The sequence below is a fragment of the Psittacula echo genome (assembly GCF_963264785.1).
Source record: "Psittacula echo genome assembly, chromosome: 1".
NCBI lineage: Eukaryota > Metazoa > Chordata > Aves > Psittaciformes > Psittacidae > Psittacula > Psittacula echo.
In genome coordinates this window covers 147,506,245-147,530,774 of record NC_137735.1, presented here as the reverse complement: position 1 = coordinate 147,530,774, position 24,530 = coordinate 147,506,245, and the positions used below count along the sequence as shown (strand labels likewise).

Here is a 24,530-nt window from a genome sequence, read left to right as displayed (position 1 = left end):
TGTGGTCCAACTGGCTTCAGATGGCGTGTGTATGTGCGTGTGCCTGCCTTCTGAGTGTGTGAGACGAGCCGGGATCATGAGCCAGGGTTGTTCCAAGTGGTTTTAATCAGCAGCCCATTAGAGGAGAACGGAAAACTTCCAACAGGATAAGAACCAAGTAAGTAAACGTAACTTTGAACTTGCAATCTGGACAGAACAAATGCAAACGACAATCTTCATAGTCTGTCAGTTTTCAGATAAATGATCACTTTTAGAGAGAAAGCGGTGCATGCTGACAGGAAGGAGGCAATTTAAAAGGACTGGAATGAAGGAAACTGTAAAAACAAAGTGGGAATTGAGAAGGCAAGAGAGAAAAAAAACAGCAAACGATTGTTCACAAAGTTGGTACACTCTCGTACTCTTTTCAGCTGTGGACAGGACATGTTTAGCTTTAAGCTCTTGCTTTCTTGGATGCTATTGTGCGGCTGCGTAGTTCCTCCTGCAATGTGGGTGAAGATTCCTGCTCCTCACCTGTCCGCCAGCAGGTCTGTTTTCCCGACAGCGTGGTGTGGAAGAGCTGGCTGCGGCTCCTTGCAGAACACCCCATGGCATGCTGCTGTTTGCTGCTGCTGACTTCTTGTTTTTTCACAGGTTGTTCCTGTACCTGCATGGGATGGAATTGCCTGAGCCTCTGCTCCTCTGAAACCTGTGACTTCTTGCCAGGCACCACGAAAGCACTCAGCAGCAGAAATAGGCAAGACTCTTGCTAGTTTTGGGTAAAGTCTGCCTTTGACAAGTCGCAGCTACTTGTCCTGCATCTGCAATGTGGCAAAGGGCAAAGTGAGGACGGTGAAGAGGCCATGGTTTGTGGGCAAGTCCCCAGGTGCCGCAGGCTTTGTCGCCCTCGTCCCTTTCTTCTGGCCTTAGTGGTGGCCATCTGTCTGTTCTGCCAGACCCTGACTCCTCTCATGACCAGCAGTATCCTTTCGACAGTTGTGAATGGGATTGCACCCAACAAACTGACCAAATCACAGGAGGAAAGATACAAGGAGGCCTCCCCAAGCAACATTTACTGCTTCCTCCCTAGCAGTAACTCACAGACAGTGAAAAAGGTAAGTCAGCTGGAGCATAGTGCTGAGCAATAATTAGCAAAGCGATGGATAGCGAGTCTGGCAGGATCATCTGAGTCCATCATCTAAAATTAGCCTAAGCTTGGAAGTCTGAGATCTGTATACAAACAAATGGGTGATATAATGACAGCAGCATACGCGCAAGCACATCGCTATTACCAGCTCCTTGGTGTGGTGTTATTAACACAGGAATCTTGAAATCTTCCACTGGAACATGGCATTGCTCTGTGACTCCAGGCGGATTGCAGTTTGCTGCACAGACCATATTTTATTTTGGCTTTAGGTATTGGTTCAGAGGCTTTACAGTACAGGCACATAAATCAGGAGCCAGTGGGGTTTCATGAGAGTGACTGGGGCTGTTAGTTAGCACCAGGATTGCAGCTGCCCTGTGTTAAACTTATCTCCTGGTCAGTTTTGAACTTTACTGGGATTCTGCTGAGAAGCTGCACTTGGGAAGAAAAAACACTTTTCACATTTTCAAATCTCACTATTTACTTTGGAATCTTTGTCCCACAAATTTAACTTCGTCCTTAGGTTACCTGACCTCATGTTTATTTTATACAGAGTTCCTAAAATGGGTGTTAAAAGCCAACAAATGCAGACACTGTTATTTTAGTTGGAAAATGTGGTTTGTTAAATGGTCCAGACTGAGGCAGTTATTTTTACTCCAGAATCTGTGATCAGCACTAGCACAAATGTTTCAGGTTTTCTTAAATCCTGTAAGGAGCTGCTAATAGTGCAGCAGATAGAGAGCACACTGTGAAATTATCATTATACTGTCATTTTATATACAACTGTATCAGGGCTGTAAATATTAATCTGATAACTTCACAGGTTATGGACAGCATCCACATGAAGCAGTTAAAATTTAAAAATATATTAGAAGACTGCTTCTTTGATTAGACAGGGTTCACAGTCTGAAAGGTCAGTAATATTGATTTTAGGAGACCGGTTGTAAAGTGCATCTTCTGCAACGTCAAAAAGAGATACGTGAAATAACTATGCCATGAACTTTTTAACCTTAAATCTTAAAAAATGGATTAATTTTTCTAGTGAAGGTCAGAGAGATCTATCTTAGAGTTGCAGAAATCTACTCAATGCTGCATTTGTCATAATTTTACATTTTAATGACCTTTTAGTATACTAGGTACCAAGATTTGGATTTGTTCAACAATGTGACATGAAGAATTAGAATTTAAAGGGCAGTAAGAACAGCTGACAGATGCAGGTCCTATTGTGTTACAGCTTTTGACACTTAGAGCCCATTCCTTTTTCCTTGTTGCTATTGCAACAGCAAAAAACATTCTGCATCTTTCCTTGGGCTACCTAAAGACTGTAAGAACTGGTAAAATAATAGCAAGTGTGCTGTTTGGCTGAAAGTATTTGTAATTTCTTCTTTACCAATTTTCATGAGAAAAAATATGGATTAACATAAGACTTGGCATGCTGGCTGTTCGAAATGAGAAGGAAACTCCTGTTTTTACAACATGCAGTACTTTCTGCCCTCCAACATACGTGGTTGGATGTGACTATCAGACGCTCATGCTGAACCTATAGTACAGATGTCAATGCATATGTTAACCCTTTATAGGTATGTTTTCCAGGGCTGTGCTGCTCTAACACATTCTTCTTCAAGTTCTAAAGACCACCCATAGTTGGCTCCTTGTTTGTCTTGAAAGTTTCCCCTAGAGCATGATGTACAAAATGTCTTGCACATGTTGAGATGTTACTCTAAGTTTCCAGAGAATACTCTGCTGGTTGTGTGGGCTGAATAGTAGTCTCAGGGGACAGAAAAGACAAGTATTGCCAACAATCTCCACTGCTTTGCTTTGAAAGTGTACTCTTGAGCTGTGTGTTTGTGCCCACTGCTCATTCAAATAGCTGAGCTGTTACCTTGCTTAGTTGTATTGGGTACCCGGTAACATCTAAGACATCTGTCATGGTTGAAACTCTACACTGTTTTATTTTACAATCACATGCCCAGCCACAGTAGCTAGTTTGGAAAATGAGTTTTCATTAAAGCTCTGGTTTAAATCTTCATATATGAACCTGGAAAAATACTTTTAAATATGGTCCAAATTAGTCACATTTTTAAATAACTACTTATTCTGTAAATAGCCCAGCAAGCAAATTTATTTCAACAAAAAAATTCTATTGTGCTGTTAAACAGTGACTTAAAGCAAGCACTGCAGTGGGTCTTCTGAAATCAAAGTTCATGAATACATTTTAAGGAAAAGAAGACCCTGCTGGAGATAATATTCTTTAGATAACACTCAGTGTTTCTGGGTTCTGAGCCATAGCATCTGTCAGACTGCAGAATCTCTTCTGACTGGGTAGGGGCAGGTTTAATTCTCACTTCCTTCAGAGAAACAATCAGTATTGTGTTGAGTCTGCTGCCAGACTTTAGTTATGATTGTTATTGCATGAGCAAAATCCTTTTCCAAAGTCTGATATTTTCTCTATAGCAGCTTTTATGAGCCATTGGGGAAGCAGAGGGAGAGATGTGAGGAAAAGTACAGCTTTGCCATTGCATCTTTGATCCCAAAATTCATCTCATTTTGGTCAGGAAAGTTCCAGACAAATGTGGAAAAAGCATGGGGCTGGAAATTACCAATTTGGTCTGTAAGTGTGTCTTTAACTACATCCAAGATGCCCTGGGATGGAGCCATTGCAAGCTGTCTTTTTTAAACTGCAAAAATTGCAGATTTCATTCATAGCCTGGAAAACCTGACAGAGCTCATAGTACTTCTCTCAGGTACCACACATTACAGGAGTTTTAAAAGCTGCTGGAAAGCCGGTCCTGTAGCCTTGTTTTCATGTGAACAGAGGTCAACATTTTCTAGTATAAAATGAAATATTAACACCTATAGCATGAAAAATAGAAGGCTTATTTTTGAATCTCCAACATCAAAGGCATTAGAGGGTGGTATCACATCCAGCAGCAGGCTGTCTTCAGGTTCAGCCAGGCACACTCACCTCTTGTATGATGAAATATTTGCAAATACATATAGTAAGCAGAAGAGCTGGTGCATCAAATTGAAATAGCTGAAATAGGTGTCAACAAAAAAAGCCTGTTGAAAACCATGTGTGTAGGCTTGCCTAGCATGGTATTGTGCCAAAAATACTTTTGGTACCAGCCAGATGTAAAAATGTTCCACTCTAGTAATCTAGTTCTGCTTCTCAGCCAGCTCTGGAGAGTTAATTAGCTGGTTACACTGTGTTTCCACTCTCTGAATTAATTCAGCCAGAGCCAGCTTAGATGTCTGTGCCCAGCAGTGCATTTTGCCCAGGTAAATGTAGTACCTCTGCTATGGGGAGGAAGAAGTAAGACAGTGTTGCTCATGTGGTAGGCACTGTTTCAACATACTAGCTTTCTAACCATAGGCACTGTATAAAAAAAAATCAGATTTTTATATTTTAAGATGGGTCCTGAGAGAGATTATACCATGGGTACTCACAAGGGCCTTGCTTCACATCCCCTGACTATTTAAGGCCACTGAGAAAAGGAAAATAAACAGGACATGCAGCTGATTACATGAGAATTTAATGGGTGGGTGAGGCTGGCATCTTAATAAATGAAATGTCACAGGTATGGTGAAAGAAAGCAATCTTCACTTTCAAGACCCTCAACCGCCACTTATGTTTGGTATAAAAGATGTATCTCAAGAGGAGCTATAATGAGGTGAGTGCACAGGAAGAATGAGAAAAGGTTTTTTATGGCTTCTTTGTGAACAAATAGGATAGGATACCATTTACTGGGAGTGGACAGTATGGAAGATGCAAGATAATGACAGATTGATGTGGCCATATCTCAGATATGCTATGTAGAAAAAGGAAAAGAAGAAAAAGAGAGGGAGAAACATCATACTTTAGTCCTAAGCAAGATGTGGAGGAAGATGCAGCTGAACATCTTGCACAGGTTACAGGCCCAGGTACCTATATTTGAAAATTGGGAGTGAAATTACTAAAAAGATGAAAAATTGTTACTAGGCCATTAGAACGCTGACCATCCAGAGTGGAATTATTCTCTTTTTACTTGAGTGCTTCACTCTATCTTGTCAGACTCAGAAAGCTGGACTTCATAGTTGGTAGAAATAACTGCCTCTAATGCTAAACTCATCATGGCTTGTATGCAGACATTTAAACCAAATCTGATTAACTTCACCCTCTAAACATATATGTCTGGGGTTTTTTTCTTTGCTTTTTTTTGATGAAATATATCTGCTTCAGTCAGTATAAGCAGGGAATGAAAGGGTCAGGAGAGGGCTGTCATGGAAGAAGGCATGGGGAAAAGAGGTGGCGTGGGAGGCAGAGTAGGGAACTATGACTGCAAAGTAATAGTATCCTCAGAAGGCACAGAACAGATTGTGCACAGAGGAGGCTGGACTTGTGCAGGGGAAGAGAAAGGGAGATGGGAATGGAAATGGAAAGAAAAGAAGACAAAGCTAATGGGAACTTTTGAAATGTAAATATGTGAAAAAGGAGAAATGAAGCTGGATGATAGAATGACAAAGGGTGATTTTTGCTATTATGCAGAAATGCAGTGTGGTGAGAGCTCTGAATAGAAAAGAGTACATCATGCATAATAAGCTCTGATACATTTTTAAAGTAAATTAAATCTTTCAAGGGTATTTATTTTATAGAATACAGTAGGGGAATGAGAACTCTTTTCTTACAAAACAAAGAACTTTGATAGTATGGAACCTTCACTAATAGAAAGCAATTGACAGATGGTATGGTATCAGCAACTGGTTTCCTTGGAATGAAACCATATTCACATTGCACCCTACAAAAGCAAGACATTTTTTTCTTACTTTTCAATGTAAAATGCAAAAGGCTCTGGGGAAACAGCTATTTTTATGAAGCAGATAGCTAAAGATGTTTTGGTGATAAAGGGCAAGGTTATTGTGGTAGCAGTCAGGAAAGAGGGACAGGGTGGAGACTTTTTGCAGGAAAGGAACTTTGAGAAGGATGCATTGGCAGCAAATGGGAAATGAAGGCAGAATCTCACTCATGCACTTCATTGGAGCCCTTTCCTCAGAAGTGGCTGTTTTGATAAGATGGTAGGATTGGCTTATTGTCTGGTCTCAAGACAAGGCAGTTGGTACCGTCAGCTGCATGCACTCATAAAGCAAAGGCATTTTGATAAAATAGCTCCGTACTTGCAGCTCAGAGTGCTGGTGATGACTATGCAAATAACTCTAGTTTTGCTCTTGGATTTATGAAGACATCAGAAACCAGCCATCAGAGTAATGCCAATAATCTAGTTCTTGCTCTGTATTTATTCAGCAAACAATTGGAAGCAGAATTACATTCCAACCATTTAATTCTGCAACCCGGTTCTTTCTGATTAGGAAATCTAACAGAACATAAAGCAAACACATTTAAATATCCTCCTGAAAGTGAAACAGGAAATTAACTTCTCTGTTACTTCTTGATACATGAGCTATGTGCACTTCAAATATAACGGTAGTATGAACAATTTACTATTTCTATGAACTTTTATGCAAACATGAAAAAGAATTTAAAAGTCACATTTGGAATTAATAAAGGCCTGCACAGTCCTGCAGATGAATGACTTCAGGCATTAGAACCACATGCTAAGTTTTTATTTTTGATTTTATTAATGCTGCTTAATATTAGTGCAGTAGTTTCTAGGAGTCCCACTCATGGATTTTCTGCAATGTTGTTATGCTAGGTGGTATTTAGCAGTGAAGGTAGGTCCACGCTTCCTCTGCTGGCTAATGGGAATTAGATAGTTTGCTGCCTGTGAACATTGCTGGTAGTGCCAAAGTTGTTTATATAAGGCTGTTTCTCTTTCATGGAATTGCTGTTGCACTCCCTTTTCATGCAAAGGCCTTTTGGTTTGCACAGTGTCTCCTCTATCTGTTTTCCAGAAGCCCAGTACCTGCAGAAACCAGTGGGGTTAAAATAAACTGCAGTCAAGTTATTTGAAGCAGTTGGACAAGACCCTGACAGTCTTGGATAGCTTGGAGTAAAAGAGTGGCTGCCTGTAATCAGCACAGGGACTAATGCCACCAGAACTGGGTGGCTGAAAAGATGATTCATAGTTTTTGAGTTCTTTCCTGAGAGAAGCTTAGGCAGACAGGAGTTGGGCCATTATGTTAGGAAGAAGAATTTTGTTTCTGCAGTTGAAGTGATGGTCAATGAAATTCTATGGCAACAGTTCAAACTGTATATTTGTTTCCTTGCCAGGCAGAGACAATGCATCAATATTTATGGAATTATGCAGTCTTCTTGGAATCTGCAAAAAAAAAAAAGAAAAGCCAAGGAACTGTTTTTCTCTCCTCAACTTGAAATATCTTTGCTATTTTCTTCTTGGCTAAACCAGCAACAGTAATAATGTAAGATTCATTTACGGACAAAATTTTGGATTTTTAACAACCCAGGAATTCTGTACAATAGAGGAAAGCTTCAGAGACTAAAACAGTCAATTAGATCTTTATACATTCATGACTTCAATAAAATAAAATGAAGTTTCAAGGAAAATGTCAAAACATTTTCTCTTTAACAGAGAACTTTGCAGCTGTGTGGAACTTGCAGGCAGACAGAACTAAGAACTGCAACTCAGATAACAGAAGTCTATTTTCAGTCAGACAAGGATGGTTACGTAATTCTTGAGCATTCATATTATGTAAACTGGACTGTTTATCTCATTTGTTAAGATCTCAGAGGAATAGAAGTTTGATTTGATACTTTTTTAATTCATAATAAATTTTATGGAGCTAAATTTGTTTTCTTTTGTGTTTTTCATGTTCTTTCATAAACTGAAAACAAAATCATAGAATTCATTTTTATGCATTTTTAGCACTTTTCTGCCCATTGTGGTTTGTTTAGACCAGTTGTTAAGGCTGTGGGTCATCTGTGTAACAGTCTATTGCACTAAAATGAGGTCAGTGACTCAGCAACCTCAGCTAAGCGCAGTGGTTTTCAAGCTGTAAAAGCAGGTATGTCATGTCAAAACTGACATAGGCCGCATCCTAAATCATATGGGAAATCTCAGCTTTGCTGTAAAGCCTCATTAATGTCTGTGGAGACAGCCATACTATTCTCTAGGTAAGACATGGGCCGCAGATGCTCTTTACCGATCCCTTTCACATAAGGTGTATTGAATCTGTAATAAGCTGACCTGCTAACAAGTAGCCTGGGACATCAAACTGGGGAAGAGCTAAAAAACGGTTGGGATATGAAAACATTTGACCATCCAACAGTTACTCTCTAATATTCAAAATTTTATGGAGTCAGTTTTTTGGTCTAAGCCTGCTGCCCGTTAAAGTTACAGGAATGCCAAAAAACTCAGAACCATAAAACATGAAAATATGTGAACAGCTTATTTTCATCTACCGCATTCTGCTTCTTTTATACCAGCTCTCTGCCCAGACTGCATTTTTATGATTGAGAAGCATTTTATAAAAACCAGCAGACTCTTTAAGCGTATAGACATGGCTGCCATTGCTATAACATTGGAAATTCTGAAAAACATCCAGTAGTAACTAGATCAGCATGGCCAGTGATGTAAGGCATTTCATAAAGAGCTTTGGAAAAATATATGGAATCACTTGCTATAAGCACGCAGTTGGGCAGAACTATTTTAACTTCTATGTAGCTAACGGGTAGTTTAGAAGAGAAAAAGAAAATGTGTTACATTGCACTGGCTTGGCAAGAAAACAGAGGACATGTTGCATCTTGTAACCTGGACTGCAAATACCTCTGAAAGGGCAGAGGAAATAAATGTGGCAACACTATGCATGAATCTCAAGCAAACACCGTAAAAGGTGTTGAGCTACTTCATATTATTTAATAGTACCAGATTAGACATCAGGTCAAGCTGTTAAATTTAGGACCATGAGCTGTGGCAGTGTCCCAGAGATCCCTTTGTGGCTTTTTGGGAAGCTGTGGATAAAAGCGCCTTGTGTCCAGAGCCTGGGTGGCAGGAGGGGAGGCTGGGGATGCAGGCCAGCATGTCCCTAGCCAGGCCTGCCCGGTCCCTCCCAGCCCTGAATCGGGATGCTTTGGGTACCGGCAACCTGGGGATTTTATGTGTCTCTGGACTGTGTGTTCTAAGCAGCTGCTGTGTGCTCCTCCTGCAAGGGCCATTGCAATCACCCACGAAAGGTGCCCGGGGGGGAGCCGGCTGCTGTGTGGGCCACACGGAGCCACCCGGGGCCGTTTGTGTTTTGTGGAAGTGACCTAGGTTATTGCCACTGCCTGAACTGCAACGTTCTCTTGAATATTTGCTATGACCAAACTCGAGTGTTGTAAACATCTCTGCTGGTCCCAGGGGAGCTGGAGGAAATGCATCAGTGCTTACATGGAGGTGGGAGGGAGCACTCTTTCCTGGCAGATCCTGCTGCAGACAGGCTGACCCCAGGGGTCCTTGGGGTGCCCCGAGGCCGCCTGGCTCCTGTCCCCTGTGCCTCAGCAGCCAGGCAGAAGGAGCGACAGGGGTGCTGCTCAGCACCAAGCCTGGCCAGCACCCTGGGTCTTGGTGGCCAGGCTGGGGTGAGCCCTGCGAGAGCTGTCTTTGGAGTATTGCCCACACTGGAAAATAAAGTCATTCCTGGGTGCTTGAGACAGAAGCTCTTAACGTCGGTTGAAGCAAAGCACTTCAGGTGTAACACTGCAGGAGGCTTTGCTTTCACAAAGAAAGGTGTATTTTGGTAGCACGATACAAGTGTGGTATCTGTTAGTGAGGAGGGGTGCAGGCAAAGCACCACCAAGTCCAAGGCTGGACCCTCGCAGCAGGCAGCAAAGCACCCCCAGCCGAACCAGGAGGAATGGGAGCGGGATAAGTCGCAGTTGCAGGTTAAAACCAAACACGGAGGTGTCGTGGGCTGCAGCCCCTCTGTGCTCCTCACATGTCCTCAGTTCACCCCACAGCGCTGGCCCTTGCAGCACGTGGGATGGAAAATTGGATTTGCATGCAAAATAAAGTGAGAGGTGTCTCGGTCCTCTGAGCTTCTGCAATGCAAGTAAAATGGAAAATGGGAAGTGTCTGGCCGGACTGCCTGGAGGAGGAGCGAGAGGGAGCACAGGAGCGGGGCTGTGGCAAGGGCTGGATTTGGGAACAGGGAGAGAGGAAAGGAAATAGAGAGGAAGGGCTGCCAGCGGCTGCTGGCACTGCAGGAAGCAGTAAAGAGAGAAGGTAAGAGGAGAGGAGGGAGGTGCAAAGGCAGAAGTAGAAAGAATGGCAGGTGCTGTGGTTGAGAAGGGTGATCTGAGACACGTGCTGCCCAATTAATGTGTTTTAAAAACGCTGGTATGCCAGTGAGGACATCTGACAGAGTAACTAATGCAGTTCCTGTGACTTCACCCTGTGCTATTTGTGCTGCTTCCGGCCAGCATGTGATCAGCCTTGAATATCCCAGTGTCTAAAGTAGTTTGGATTGCACATTCAGCAAATACTCATGGAAGGCTCTGACAGTGTCATACTGAGATATTTTTCAGGGTCCCCTCAATGATGCTGACCCTTTCCACAGGGCATATCAGCTCTGGAGCAACAGCAAATGTGGCATCAGAGGCTCAGGGCTCTGAAATACTTCGTGCTCCTCACTGCCACGGAGGAGCTCACACATCAGCCAAACGTAACTTAAAACTGCATCTTGTACTTGGGGAACTGACTGCTGAGAGGAGTGAACTTATCACCAGATAAAATGTATTTATTTTACAGGCCTGGGCCTATAAACAACTGGACACATCTTGAATGACATTTATTTATATCAAAACATCTGTCTCATCAGTGTGGTCTACTGGGCACATACTGGTGGTTTGTTGTTTGTGTAGCACTTCATATGTCCAGTGATAGGCTTACTAAAATTAGAAGTTATGGAATATCATAGTTTTTAAAGGACATATTGCTAACTACTGGTAGGTTGAAATTCATGAACTTACCAAGAACTAATTTAATGTCCTGAAGTTAACCCCTTTAATGCTACTATGTTTCAATGCTAAATCAAAAAAAATTTCACCAAAGGAAAATATTTTCTGTTAATGGTGTTTTTATTTCAAAATAACAACTAGACTATTCCAGATATTAGTAACCTGTTTCCACACAGCACATCCTATTTTTATGCCTTATTTTGTTGGGTTTGCAAGGTTTTGGTAGCAGGGAGGGGCTACAGGGGTGGCTTCTGCAAGAAGCTGCTAGAGGCTTCCCCTGTGTTCAACAGAGCCAGTGCTAGCTGTCTTCAAGATGGACCTGCTGGGCCAAGGCTGAGCCCATCAGTGATGGTGGTAGCACCTCTGGGATAACATAGATAAGAAGGGGGAAAAGACTTGTGCAACTTCAGCTGGAGAGAGGAGTGAGAATATGTGAGAGAAACATTAGAAAATTTAGGAGGAAAGTTGAACCCGAGAAGAAGAGAGGGGTTAGGGGGAAAGTGTTTTAAGATTTGGAGATTTTTTCTTGGTACCCTATTCTGACTTGTTTTGTAATAAACTAATCTCCCCAAGTTGAGTCGGTATTGCCCATGACAGTAACTGATGAGTGATCTCCCTGTCCTTATCTTGACCCAAGAGCCTTTTATTGTATTTTCTCTCCCCTGTCCACCTGAGGAGGGGAGTGATAGAGCAGCTTTGTTGGGCACCTGATGTCCAGCCAGGGTCAGCCTACCACATTTATGTAAGACATAAGTTATTCCTGTTTCCCAGGGACCTGATGACAGTGGCCCACTAATTTGCTCTTTTCAGAACTTAATATCAAGCTCACGCTATCTCTGTGTGTTTGGGGTGGCTCTTTTCCACTTTTTCTTTCAAGAAGCTCATATTCCAGGCTATTATACAGAGTAAGGGTTTTCTCTAGATGCCATTGTCCTTAGGCACTATGTGGAAAGACAGTGAATGTGAGACAACCCAAGAGTTATTTGGGATTCATTTGAGACCTCTCCACTTGCTCCTATATACCAGTCTCTCTGCCAGTCCTCCTGGAGGATGTATTGTTTTGGACTAATAAGGCAATAAGGTGCTGACAAGGTTACTTTTAATTTTCCATGGGCACAGCAATCTACAGTACTGTTTAGGATTATCCTCTGCATGCTTTTACCTCAGTACTCAATCATGCTGCACAGCAGAACTCAGAACCATGCATTTAGCATCTGCATAGGACCCATGTTTCTTGGAACACTTTACATGGGACCCACCAAGTCCTCTTTGCTAGGTGACCCACAGATCAGCCTGAGGCTACAGTCAAAGTTGGCTGGCAAGTATTGTTACTAGCTCACCACAGCAGACCAGATTTCAGCCAAAGGTGTTTCCATGAAGGGAAGATTAGGGTTTATTGTTACCCTGAGCTTTCAAACCCTTGAAATATCAGTCCAAAATGAAGGTAGAAAAAAAAACGGAGAGGCATACAAGATGGAATTTGTGGTCAGAAGTCCCTGATATAAAGAGAATTCTTTATTACACTAGAAATAGTTCCTGGATTGTCACAGTAAATTACCAGTTTCCTTTTGTGGAAAGTATAACAACTATGTATTATACTGCTGGGGAGTGTCCTGTCTTAACAGCCACTGTTTTTGCATTGTGTTTGCTGTAGATCGACTCTGCCATTCTCCAGTACTTTGGAAGCCATAGGAGAAGAGCAGTTCTGTACGCACCTCCTGCCCATCATGAAATCGACCGTCAGCTCTGTCAGCGCATCCTGGCAAAACATGGATACACAGTCACAGTCCTTGAAAACAGGAGCCTGATGAGAGAACCCAGGCATGAGGGCCCTTATCACAGTAAGAATAATTTGACTTAGTTAATTCATTAGTTACTAAATGTTGGCTATTGATCCAGCATTCTTCCATATAAACTCTCAATGTGAGTAAACACAGAAGTCAATTTCTAGCCCTTCTCAGTTATGCAGCTAATTTTCCACAATTAGATGGTTCTTCCAGTAGATACATCCTTCTGAAAAAAAAACCCGAACAAAAAGAAACAAATGCAGCAGAGTGATTCATCATAGTCTTGACAAACAAATCGGATCCATTTGGTTCCTGATGACTTCTCACACCAACTTCATCAATGTAACTGAGAGATTTTCAATAGAGCATTTAATAACAAAACAAATACCTGCTACATTTGGTTCCTTCTCATTTTCTCTCTTAAAGAAAAGCTGTATGCATGAAAGTATGCTTTTTTCCATTGGTACTGTTTTGATTGTTCTGTAAACTTGTCAAAGAGCATGATACAGAAGAATATTTTGTGCTTGCTGCAGAATTTGGGGTAAATTACAGTTGGTCCTTTGTTCCTTTTAAAATTTGAACCATAGTTAAAGCAGGCTACTGGAGAAGTTTGATCTGTTGCACAGGGAACTGCAGCTTTGTTGTGTAGAGCTACACTGATTGGTAGAGGAGCCTTGAGCATCAGTTGTATATGCACTGACCATGTTTAAATGCTCTTGGTCACCTTAGGAGGTATGAAGTGAAGCTCTGATCTCAATTTGGTCTTCTGTTGGAAGTCAATTTTGTAACTGGAAGGCTTTGAAAAAAATATGCAGGCCACCATTCTGTCAGTAGAAAAATTGTGTGGTTGGTTATTTCTCAAGCTAAGGGGAGTGCTGCTTGCATCATTCAGGCTTGTAATACGTTCCTGGGGTTACCAGAGAGATCAGTTTTGCTTTGTGCTTTAACCAACCAGAGTAGTTTGACAGATGAAAACCACAATTACTTAACGTGCTTGAGGCTGCTGAAAATTCCACCACTAATTTCAAGTTCCTTTAAGAAACTTTCTTGAAAATGAGGTTCATGCAGTTTTCTTCCATTTTAATCTGGTTTCGCAGGCACCTTTCAGCCATTCCTTTCCTTGAGTACTTTCCATTTCAGTGACAAAATACATCATGTCTGCAGGCTTTGCTAATGTCAGGTGGGCTGCAGAGGAAAGATGGCGTCTCTGGGGACCATGTGCAACATCTCTGTGAAATACTTTTGTTTTAAATGGCCAAGGAAGTGAGTATGGCAAACTCAGTTATGACCTGGAAAAAAAATATAAATGACTGTGCTGGATATTGCTACAGTTATCTGTTCAGGATGAAGTTCTCCAATACAGGTTTTTACCCTCCAAATAGTGCCTCTGCAGAAATCCACTTATCTGTGGGCATTTATATTTTACAGGCTATCACCAGTATTTCCTGTAGTACTTTTCCAGTAAAGGAAAAAAATAATATAAGGGGTTTACGTATTTTTCAGGAACATCCTGCAGCTTCCAGCAGATGTTGGAATATGTAGAAAAGACAAATGCTTGCCAATTGAAGTTAAAGAGCAAGACTCTACTAATTCCGCTTCATGGCAACGTAAATCTGCCTTTAATTGTGCCATGTGTTATGTAACTGCCTTGCTTTAAACTTGTGTTTTAAAAACAAGTAAGTAAAAGAGCATGACTGCATACCAAACCAATGATCTTTTCTTAGAACTAAATGTTAGGCTAGGAGTTATTTTTCTTTGCCATTAGATGATGGGGTTTACTGTTCTGGATGGGATAGTACTCTTTATTTTGGAGCAGGGTATTTTGAGCTATTCTGTGTCATAATATTTTTCTAATAGGATGTTATAAATTATTAAAGAATATGTTCCTTGAAGCCTCTATTAAAAAGATATACGTAATTGACTGAGAAGCATAGATCATGAGTGATGTGAAAAATCTAAAAACAGTGTCATTCCTTCTTACTTGGTGTTATTTAGGAGCTCTATCCCGTGCTTTTATTTTTCTGCAGTCTGTCTTACTCATGTATCTTTCAAAGTTCACTCTAATTTTGAAAGGATTTTTTGTTTAGAATGGCTGAGAGCCAAGAGTCTAGCTGAAGTCATATATGGAAAAAAATTCACCACAAAACATTCCTAACTTTTTTGTGCTGGTCAGCTATTAATTCTGGGACCAGTTCTGTTCCCATTTGAAATCCAAATGTGACAGCTCTGGACACCCATCTTCCAAAGAGATTCTCCACACCTGAGCTGCAGCACTGTGTTCTTTGCTGTCAGAGAGAAACATCAGGAGAGTAGTTTTCTTCGGTGGAAATTTTTCAGTTCTTGCAGACCAACCACAACATTTTGAGTTTTGGTAAATGGAAAACGGTTGTCTAAAAAGAAAGGCATATATTGTATTTCTTTTTCATGGTGAAGAGACTGTGGTTTATGGGTTTCCTATGAAAAATCCATACAGATATGTTCTGTAGTAAAACATAAATTATAGAACCCCCTAAATTTTCACTGAAAAATAGCTTTGTCAGTAAATTCTTCAGCAGCTTTGCTTGAACAAAAAGTAGCTGTGCTTTCACCATTCCTTTGCAATTAAACCCACATGGAGGGAAAAGCCCATGAACTGATGATATCTCTGCCTGCTCTGAGCTCTTTCTTCTGCGGCAGCCCAGTATGAGCCAGGTTTGCTGTAAGGGTTAACACATCTCTTTGCTGCTGGAATGGAGGTAGAGAGGTGGAACTGTGTTAGTAGCAGAGGATGGGAAGTCATGTTTTGCAGAGAGCTGCCTCTTTGGACATGCAGCTGCTGCTGGTGTAGATATGTTTTAGCATAGTCAGTATCTCCGGTATCTGTGATAAGTCCATTGTGAAGCAAGCAGTTCAACTGAAGTTGTATAACAGCTGATGAGAAAGATATCTCGTTGTACTGGCCAGCACATCTGTAAGTGGTACACTTGTTTGTTTCCCAGCTAGGCAGAAGGTGTGCTTGGTGTGCTATTCCATCCTCCCTCTTCCTTTTTAAAAGTGTGAGACTCCACTCATAGAGGCATAGCCTCTGGGACAAATTCTGCCTTTACTGCAGCTTTGGAGGGTGTTGAAACTGGTACCACAGGCCCATGGAAAGTAAGAAAAGCATCAGAAGAAGGAGTGAGAAAGCCCCACACCTCCAAGCTTTCTCCTGGAAGGTTTGCCATGCTGAGCCACACAAGTGCGCTTCCCTCCCTCAGCCTGGCACAAAGCTGTGCTGCTCTGTCAGAGGTCAGTGGGATGAGCTGCCTAGCTTCAGAGCACCCTTATGCCCTCCCAGAGTTGCAAACACCAGTGAAGTACTTGCCAGATATTTTCCAGAGCCTCCTGCTGCCTTCTCTGTCCTTCCAGTTGAGAAGGTTTTGTATGTGGGGCTACAGTAAATTTTAACAGGATCTGTGGGTACCTATGGCTCTGTGACACCCTGCCAACATCTTTATAACATTTTTTAACAGAAAAGTTTTATATCAGAAATTTGTTGCACTCAATGCACTTCTGCCCTCCAAAAATAATATTTTGTAGTTACTGTCTGCTTCCTGAACCTTTCATGAATTCCATACTTTCCCCCAGATGACATCTACTAAGACAGGGCATTCCAATACCTAAAGGATCTACAAGAAAGCTGGAGAGGGACTTTTTACAAGGGCATGCAGGGACAGGACAAGGAGGAATGGCTTTAAACTGAAAGAGGGTAGATTTAGATTAAACATTAATAGAAGTCCTTTACTGTGAGGGTGGTGAGGTGCTGGTACAGGTTGCCCAGAGAAGCTGTGGTTGCCCCATGCCTGGCAGTGTTCAAGGCCAGGTTGGATGGGGCTTTGAGCAACCTGGTCTAATGGAAGGTGTCCCTGCCCATGGCAGGGGGTTGGAACTGGATGATCCTTAAGGTCCCTTCCAACCCAAACATTTCTATGATTCTGTGATAAATTAAACTACTTATTAAACTACTTATTTCTGGAGCTATCAGTTTTCCTGTCCTTTGCTAAATGTTCGTGTCTCATTAGCCAATGGTGACCCTCCCTTAGTAGGCATTTCCTTCATTTCTCAATTCTTCACCTTTACTAATAATTACACAAATCTCAGAAAAATCATGGAGGCTATGAAAAACATATGCTGTTGTATGCTACAAATCTGACCATTCTGCAATAACATGCAAAATTCTGTTGTTACCACTAGCTCTTAGTATGGAAAATATTCTGCATAAGCTTAATGATAGCCGGTCATGGAAAAAGCACATCAATTCAGGCTGCTGCCAAACTGTGTGCAGCATAACATTATATGCTCCCTGCTGCCTTCAAATGTTAATTTTTGATAATTTGGTGGAAGTTATTTGGAACTGCAGTGAGTGACTTAAAAAAAAAAAAGAAAAAGAATCATAAACCATTTTCATAATATTAATTTTACATGATCGTTCCCTATTTTTAGAATACTACGGTTAAATCCTTAAACTTTCTTATGGCTTCTGTTTGTGGTTTGAGTGACGTCCACTGAAGGTGAAATTTTAGTCATGCCTTTAGAAAGATTGTTACAGTGCATATATTAATTTGAGGTTGGTTTTTGTGTGTGTGTGATTTATTGTTCCGTAAGATAAGTACTGAACCTATCTTAGCTTTGGTCAATATTTACCTCTTGGCAATAAGTCTTTATATTTATTTCCACTGAAATCCATACCAGCTTCATGTGCTGTTCTCACCTGAGGTTGTTAAGTGGAGATCATACCCTATATATATCCTTAAATTTACATATATTGCAAAGAATATTAGATCTGAGGTTATTTTCTCTTTGCTGACTTCATCCATATGCATGGAATTCTGTTATGTTTTCTATCATTTTAAGAGCATGCTGTGTTAAAGTACTTGGCTGTGTAAATTAAGCCCTGGTTCCAGCAACTAACTGTGCGGATGATCTGGCCTTTTGCAGATGTGGGAGTGGTGCTTGGGTGGAGCTGCTCCAAGAACAGGAAGGGATGTGTAAGACAACAGACTGTGGGAGCAAATCCAGGCTAAACTTTGCCCTTCTTACATGATGGGGTCAAGAGATCTGTATGGCATTTAAGGTGGCATCTCATGGCATTACTTAGGTATTACAGCAAGGAGTGAATAACCCCTCATTGCTAAAGCAACCTAAACAATATTCAGACAACTCATTTTGCTGTAAAATGCTGATTTGAGAATTATTGTATTGTTATAATAGATATGGCCTCTGCTGCCTCCCTCCTTGGTCTCTATCAAGTGCTCTATTGCTTCCTTGCACCCAGCAGTTCTACCCTATAAGAGCTGCTGCTTAGGTAATGTCAGTGTGAACCTGTAGGAGCAAGCAGAGGTGTTCACAGATGTGGAGTGATGCTAGCTGCGGGTTGCTGTCTCTGGATGGTGCATGACTGAAGAAACAGTTGGGGACAGATGAAAGGAAATTCCGCTGTGATTCTCCCAAAAAGCAATTTTCCAAATCAGTCATTGTCAGTTTTGCATTTTAGTTTGTTGGATATCTTTTGGAAAAATTGCTTTTTAAAGAAAATCTGCATTTTCCAATGCAAAATAAATGTTTGTGTCTCTTCACTTTTATTCACAGTAGTAGTAGGGGCAGAGGAGTGTTGCCACACCAGAGTCTGAGATGGAGAAATTAGGATAAAAATCATATGAGTCACTGTCAGAACTAGGATGAAATGCATGGTTCTTGCTGAATCTCCTTATGTTATTCTTTTAGTATATTTAGTATGTTGCATCACCCCTCGTATTCATCACTATTCATGCTTTTGACCAGAGGCTAAATCAGCAAAAGAATCAGTTTAATTGCTGACATCTGGCCAGCAGCAAGGTGGGAACTTGCAGAAGTGCTACTTCGTAAGTGCAACCAGTAATAGTTTCCCTGGGGCTGCTAATTAGTCTAGAGAATAAGCTACAGCCATGGGTTTTGGAGCCCCCAGGGACATGCCTGGTGACTATGAGACATTCACTTTTCATTTTCCAAGACATACTATAGCGGCAAAAGTAGTGAGAACGAGAGTAGGTGGTAGAGACAGGAGGACACAGTGATGTTCATTCTTCAGTGAGTGTGAAGAATGGAGGAACAGAGGTACTTGTTAATGTCAAATATTAAAAAAGTCTGCTGCCGAGGAAAAAAGAACATGTTTTTCATGCCTACAGTGAACAGCACATGAAGTGCTCAACAACAACAATGATATCAGGAAAGCTGTTTTGGGGGAAAGGCTGCTGAAGTAATGGAATGGATCCCCTGGAGCTGTGGAGCATTCAGTTTTAGATGTCTTGAAATACTAGGTAAAGGGATTTTGTTGGGTGTAGTGTGTCCCCTTGTGCAGTAACAAGAGACTCACAGACTTCTTGAAGTATATGACTAGCCTTGAGAGAATAAGGCAGACAAACTGAAGAAGGAAAACAGTGATTTCTAAAGCAGATGGAGAGATTTCAGGTATGAATCAGCTGTGCTGTCTCAGGGTTCTAACTGAAGAATGAGCAACACATAGTATACAGCATCTTCTTAAAATGCAAAATATTCTCCAAAAAAACCCAAATCTCTGAGAATATTTTCCTCACAGGAAAGGAGGACAAAATCAGTGGTGCTTAGAGTACAGCCAGCTGAAGTTTGAGGTGGTAGAAAGCAAATAACATACTTAGAAATAGGGATGGTTTTCATGGGATGGCATGCAACAATCAGTACTAAAAGAAACAAATCTCCTCCCTTTGTTAGAGGTTTTCTATGGAGTTTGAAATACATTAACAGGAGTAGATTGCATTAGTTCTAACTTTACTTTTATTTCTTATTTTTAATTGTTCAGAGTACAGTTAGAAGACCCTGCTTGCTATTTGTCACAGCCTCAGACAAGTTTCCATGAAATCCAACTAACTTTAGCAAACAATTACGAAGACTAAAGCCCTCAAGGAAAATTGCTGGTGTGTTCTGTAAACATCTGGTTGCCATTTTCAATTACAAGGACCAACCCACTGAAGGAAGCAGTTTAGTTTTTTTGGAACAGAAATCGGACACTGGGGTTTTTGTTCTTTTTCATAGTGGAGAGTAAAGGAAATGTCAGGAATAGAGAGGTCACTAGATGCTCAGCTTTTATAAATACAAAAGTCTCTGAGAAAATTAAAGTAAATTGAAATCAGGTTCTAAAGTGTAAACAACCCTGTGGAGATAAGGTTAAATAAGCAGGACTGGAGATCCTAGCATGCCAGCAAAAGCACAAGATCATTCTATCATAAGTAAGTCATTTAAAATATTGTGCAAAATAATAATGGTGAGGCTAGCCACAGAAATGTCCTGTGGGTACAAATACATGTATATCTTCAAACCCAGCAGATGTAACTTCTCTTCCAAAAGAAGTGGTACAAATGCATAGCTGCAGTATACAAAACTGTTTGGTTTCCTAATACAAAATATATGGTATGTGAATCCTGGGCAAAATTTTGACAAGTAAAAAATACGTTTCAGAAGCATTCTTTTTGTATGTTGTTAAGCAAGGAGCTTCCTAAACAAGCTAAATAGGTAGAAATGCAGTCCTCAGAGGGTACTGATTTACAAGCATACTTAATGTTTTAAGTTTGTTCTGCTTCCTCAAAATGAAAGTTCATATAGTTTCAGGAAGAAAATGTATACCAGAAATATATACACTGTCTTGATCACTTTCTAAATTTGCTTTTAGCAATTAAGCTTGGCTCTTTGCCAGCTAGTTGAAAGTGAATGCCTAATCTTGTGCCACAGACATCGCTGGTTTCAGTACAAGATAGATCAGTTTCCAACACAGCCAAATAAATACTGCTCTCTAAAGTGATGATGTGGTTTTTTGTTAGAAAATCTAAATGCACCATATATTTTCCTGAACAATATGTATTCTCCCTCCTAATTATTAGCAGAACATATTCATGTTTTCTAGCTGAAGAGCACACAAATTATCTCTTTGTATCACTAAAATAAACCCTCTGTAGAACTGTACTAAAAACCCTGTTTCAAATGTACTCTTTTCCTTGAGAAAGGGAAATTTTTCCCTTGTTCATAACAAAGAATCCTTATAGGGCATTAAACTTTGTCAAATTAAAACCAAAATATAGCATTTAGTCATAAAGTTACCAAACATAACTTTCTTTGAATGTCCTTTTTAGTCCTATGAACAGAACATAGAGTCAGTGGAGAGTGTTATTTATTAGGCTCATTTAGAATTTACAATAATTAAAATATTACACACTTGATGGCACAGTGAGCTAAAATTAAAACTTTACTGGAATAAATTATGTCATGTTAATAGAATCTGAAAAACACCAGTGTCCAGGCAGATACACACATCAGCCTAAGGAATGCAACAATGTGTGAGTCCTCTGAAATTAGATAAATACAAGGGATTAAGGTGTAAGTATACAAGCTTTATAATACACTAGTAACATGCAAATCCTGTAAAAGAGTTTGAGGCAATGTTTTGTAACTGTGGCCTATGGATAAGAATGTAACAGCAGATAATTGTTTATTCAAGTATTTTTAAAATGCTCTCCTTTAAGAAATAAATTCCTGCTCTGACAGTGTTCAGAAACTCTGGTTTATAAATATATATGTGTGTTCCTAAATGTCAGATGGTTGTCTACTAATATAGGTGCTGAGAGAATGACAGTAAGCCTAGCCAGAAGCCTGCAGCAGGCCTGCCAGAACACTCTCTCTAAGGGATTGTTGCATTAGTGCTGCCCAGTGTTCTGGCTGCTGGAAGCTGTGTACCCTTTTTGATGCACTCACTGGCCCTGAGCCCTGATCAGCTGTGAGGAGTGTGCTGTCTTTCATCACTGTGCTCCCATTTTAGGTAGAGGCACTATATACCACTGAAAGAAAAAATTAATTTTCTTTTTGACTTTAGCTACCATGACTTCTATTGGTTCCGATAGCAAAAAGCTTATACACTGTGTGGGCCTTCATTGTAATTTGCCTCCAGCCCACTCCATTCCTAGGTTCAGATTCCAACTTTCTCCAGCTGCATCCACTTTCAGCTAACAGCTCTTTTGGATGCTACATCCCAAAAATGCCCCAGACATCAAAATTGCAGTAGCCACCCACGGGTTAGAATGTGTTTCTGAAACTTTCATGCACCATATTGTTGTTACACTGGCTGGTTTACATCAAATGGGAAGCTTTCTTTCATGAGAGGAATGGTTATTCTATCCTTCTGATGTTCATTGTTCTACCTCAAAGTTGACTTTTCAATGTAATATTGAATATTCTTTTATTTGGTCCCTGAGGTCGTCCATTTGGAGGTAATCCTAGTTTGCACAGATGCTGAAGAGAAAGGAAGCTTCTCTGATGTACTCAGAAATCAAAACTTAACTATTCCTCAGTTTCAAGTTGGCCACGAGAGCTTTCAGATTTCTAAAAAACACCCATATTTCTTACAGAAAACTGCACTAAAAGTGACACCTACTCTTTGATTAGAAAGAAAAAAACCCATATATAATCAATTTCTATTGTTTTTTGGAAGATGTGTTTCATTACAAAACAATATCCATTTTTCACAACAGAAAGGCAAAATACAAGAAGGATTTGTATTAAAAAGTAACAAAGGAATAGGATTTGAGCAACCTTAACTGGTAGCAAGATTAAAAATATAGTTTTAACATATTTCCTCACTGGTGCCCCATGTAAGTAAAATATATTCAGACTTCGATAGAGGGAAGGACAAAAGAGCTGAGTGGTATGCATTTTGGAAAGTTTGAAACAAATGATTCAAGGCATAAAGTGTTCCTATAACAAGCTCATTGTTGTAATGACTTTGTTTGACATATGGGGTAATGCTGTCCAAAGTAAATATTTAGCTATAAAAAGGAGTTTAATTTTTAATTTGTAGCAACTGTTAAAAGTGTGTATGTTCATAGAATATACTGAGTCTTCTACACTGTGTAGATGGAAGATGAGTCTGGCAGAACCACAGTTATTTTAGATCTATCAGAATACAGCTCAGTTGATCAGTTTTGATAAAGGACTTTTAGTGTGAAACGGTTCATCACTGTTTGCTACAAGTTTGGTTTTTTTTTAAGAGATAAAATAGAAAACCTATCAGCATACCAGGCTAATAACCAAAATAAGAACAAGACCTAGCTACTTTTGGCCAACCAAGAAATATTTATCTGTCCAAAAGTGAATTAAGTATTCAGGTTTTTTCCCCATCGTGCTTCAGCAACTCTATCAAAGAAAAGTCCTCACTCCAGCTTTCACAGCCATAGTGAGGCTCAGTTTCACTGGAGTCTGCCTAGAAGTCAGCCTTCAACAAAAAATAATTGAGGTAATGTTCTGTAAAGAGTAAGCTGAAGACAAAGACATTAAGTACAAAAAGTTTGACACATGCTAACCCTATTTTAATTTTGGAATGAAGTGCTCTGGCTTTAAAAAAATGGTTAGAGGACCTTTGAAGAAAGCTCTAAGAATGGAAAGAAAGAAGTATTCAAGAAAGTATTAGCTCAGAAGGTAACTGTAGACTAATTAGGTTGCCTTCTTAACGACAGGATGATATGTGAGGTAGGAGAAAGCAGCAGGTTTCTTTTCTGCCCAGCTCCATGACATATCTGATTTGCATCCCAGACGTTGCGGTACACACATTTTGCAAATCTAAGCATATGGGTTGTCTGTTGACCTTCAAAAGTGAAAGGCCTGTCCCTACATTTCTTTAAAACATTTGAAGAGATAATTTCAACATCTACTTCAGAGTCCATGTTCCATGGACTACTATACATGGTAGTCACGATGATGTCTGTATCGCCTACTCTCACTACCCCATGGCATTAACAGGTGAGTAGAGTTGAAAGGCAGCATAGGGTGATACATAGAAAACAGTATCTGTGGGGTACAGCTGGAAATCTCCCTTACATTAGCCATGACTTAATTACTGCATCACTGTCTTCTGTGGGTTTTGTCTAACTCGTAAATAAAATGGGTCAATTCCATAGTCCTGATGACGAGTGATGCAGTATGGCTCAAGTCCATGTATCTAAACTGACTGAGGGTGGCCTGCTCTTTGCTGAGTTTTAGGAACTGTCACTGGCTTGAGCTGACTTCTGGGACATTGCATGGCCACCCACGGAGAAGAAAACAAACACAGTGGATGATTCCAGGCTAGTGGTTGAGCCTGTTTAGTTTAGCCATTGCCTCTATTCCCAAGCTTCTCTTTTTCAGTGTCCTGATTGTTTCCTGCCTCCTTAGTATTAAGGAATCTGACACATTAATTAGGGTTGGCATGGGATAACCAACTGCTGTAACTGCAGTGATCAAAGGCTGCCATTTGGACTTTAAAACATGTGTCTTTATTTCTTGAAGAGGTGATCAATCTCCGTAATTTTAACATTGTAATTATTATCTTTATTCACTGTAATTAGAATGAGACAGGACATTAAGATAAATAAACCCATCTGCTCTGTAGCTGCTCATCCTGAGGCTCCTATATCCATAGAAGGGAAGAAGCTGTTTTTTCAGCTCTAGCACAGTTTCTGCCCTTTAAAGTCAATGATGAATCCTAATTAGTGCCATCATTCAGAGGGCTTCTCAGCTCAGGTTCTTCATGTGCTGCTGCAGAGAGTGGGAGTGGTAGAAAGTTTGGGATGAAGGGCAGGATGAAAAATATATTCAAGCTGTCAGTTTGGTTTCCTTGGCAGAACTCTTCCTCTCCAGGTGCTACTTTCCCATTGAATTACCCACTGAACCTTCTTTCCAGCCT

The 24,530-nt window shown here is 40.5% G+C and overlaps 1 protein-coding gene across 1 annotated transcript in view; it reads left to right on the top strand.

Annotated features, from left to right (window-relative positions):
* Positions 1-839: 839 nt before the first annotated feature.
* The window catches only part of CPED1 (cadherin like and PC-esterase domain containing 1), a gene marked incomplete at both ends in the record, with an annotated part of 153,978 nt that continues 130,287 nt past the window's right edge, over positions 840-24,530 (top strand). The window contains 2 exon segments of the mRNA XM_080626642.1: positions 840-1,091; positions 12,664-12,850. Coding sequence (XP_080482768.1) covers positions 840-1,091; positions 12,664-12,850 — 439 coding nt within the window.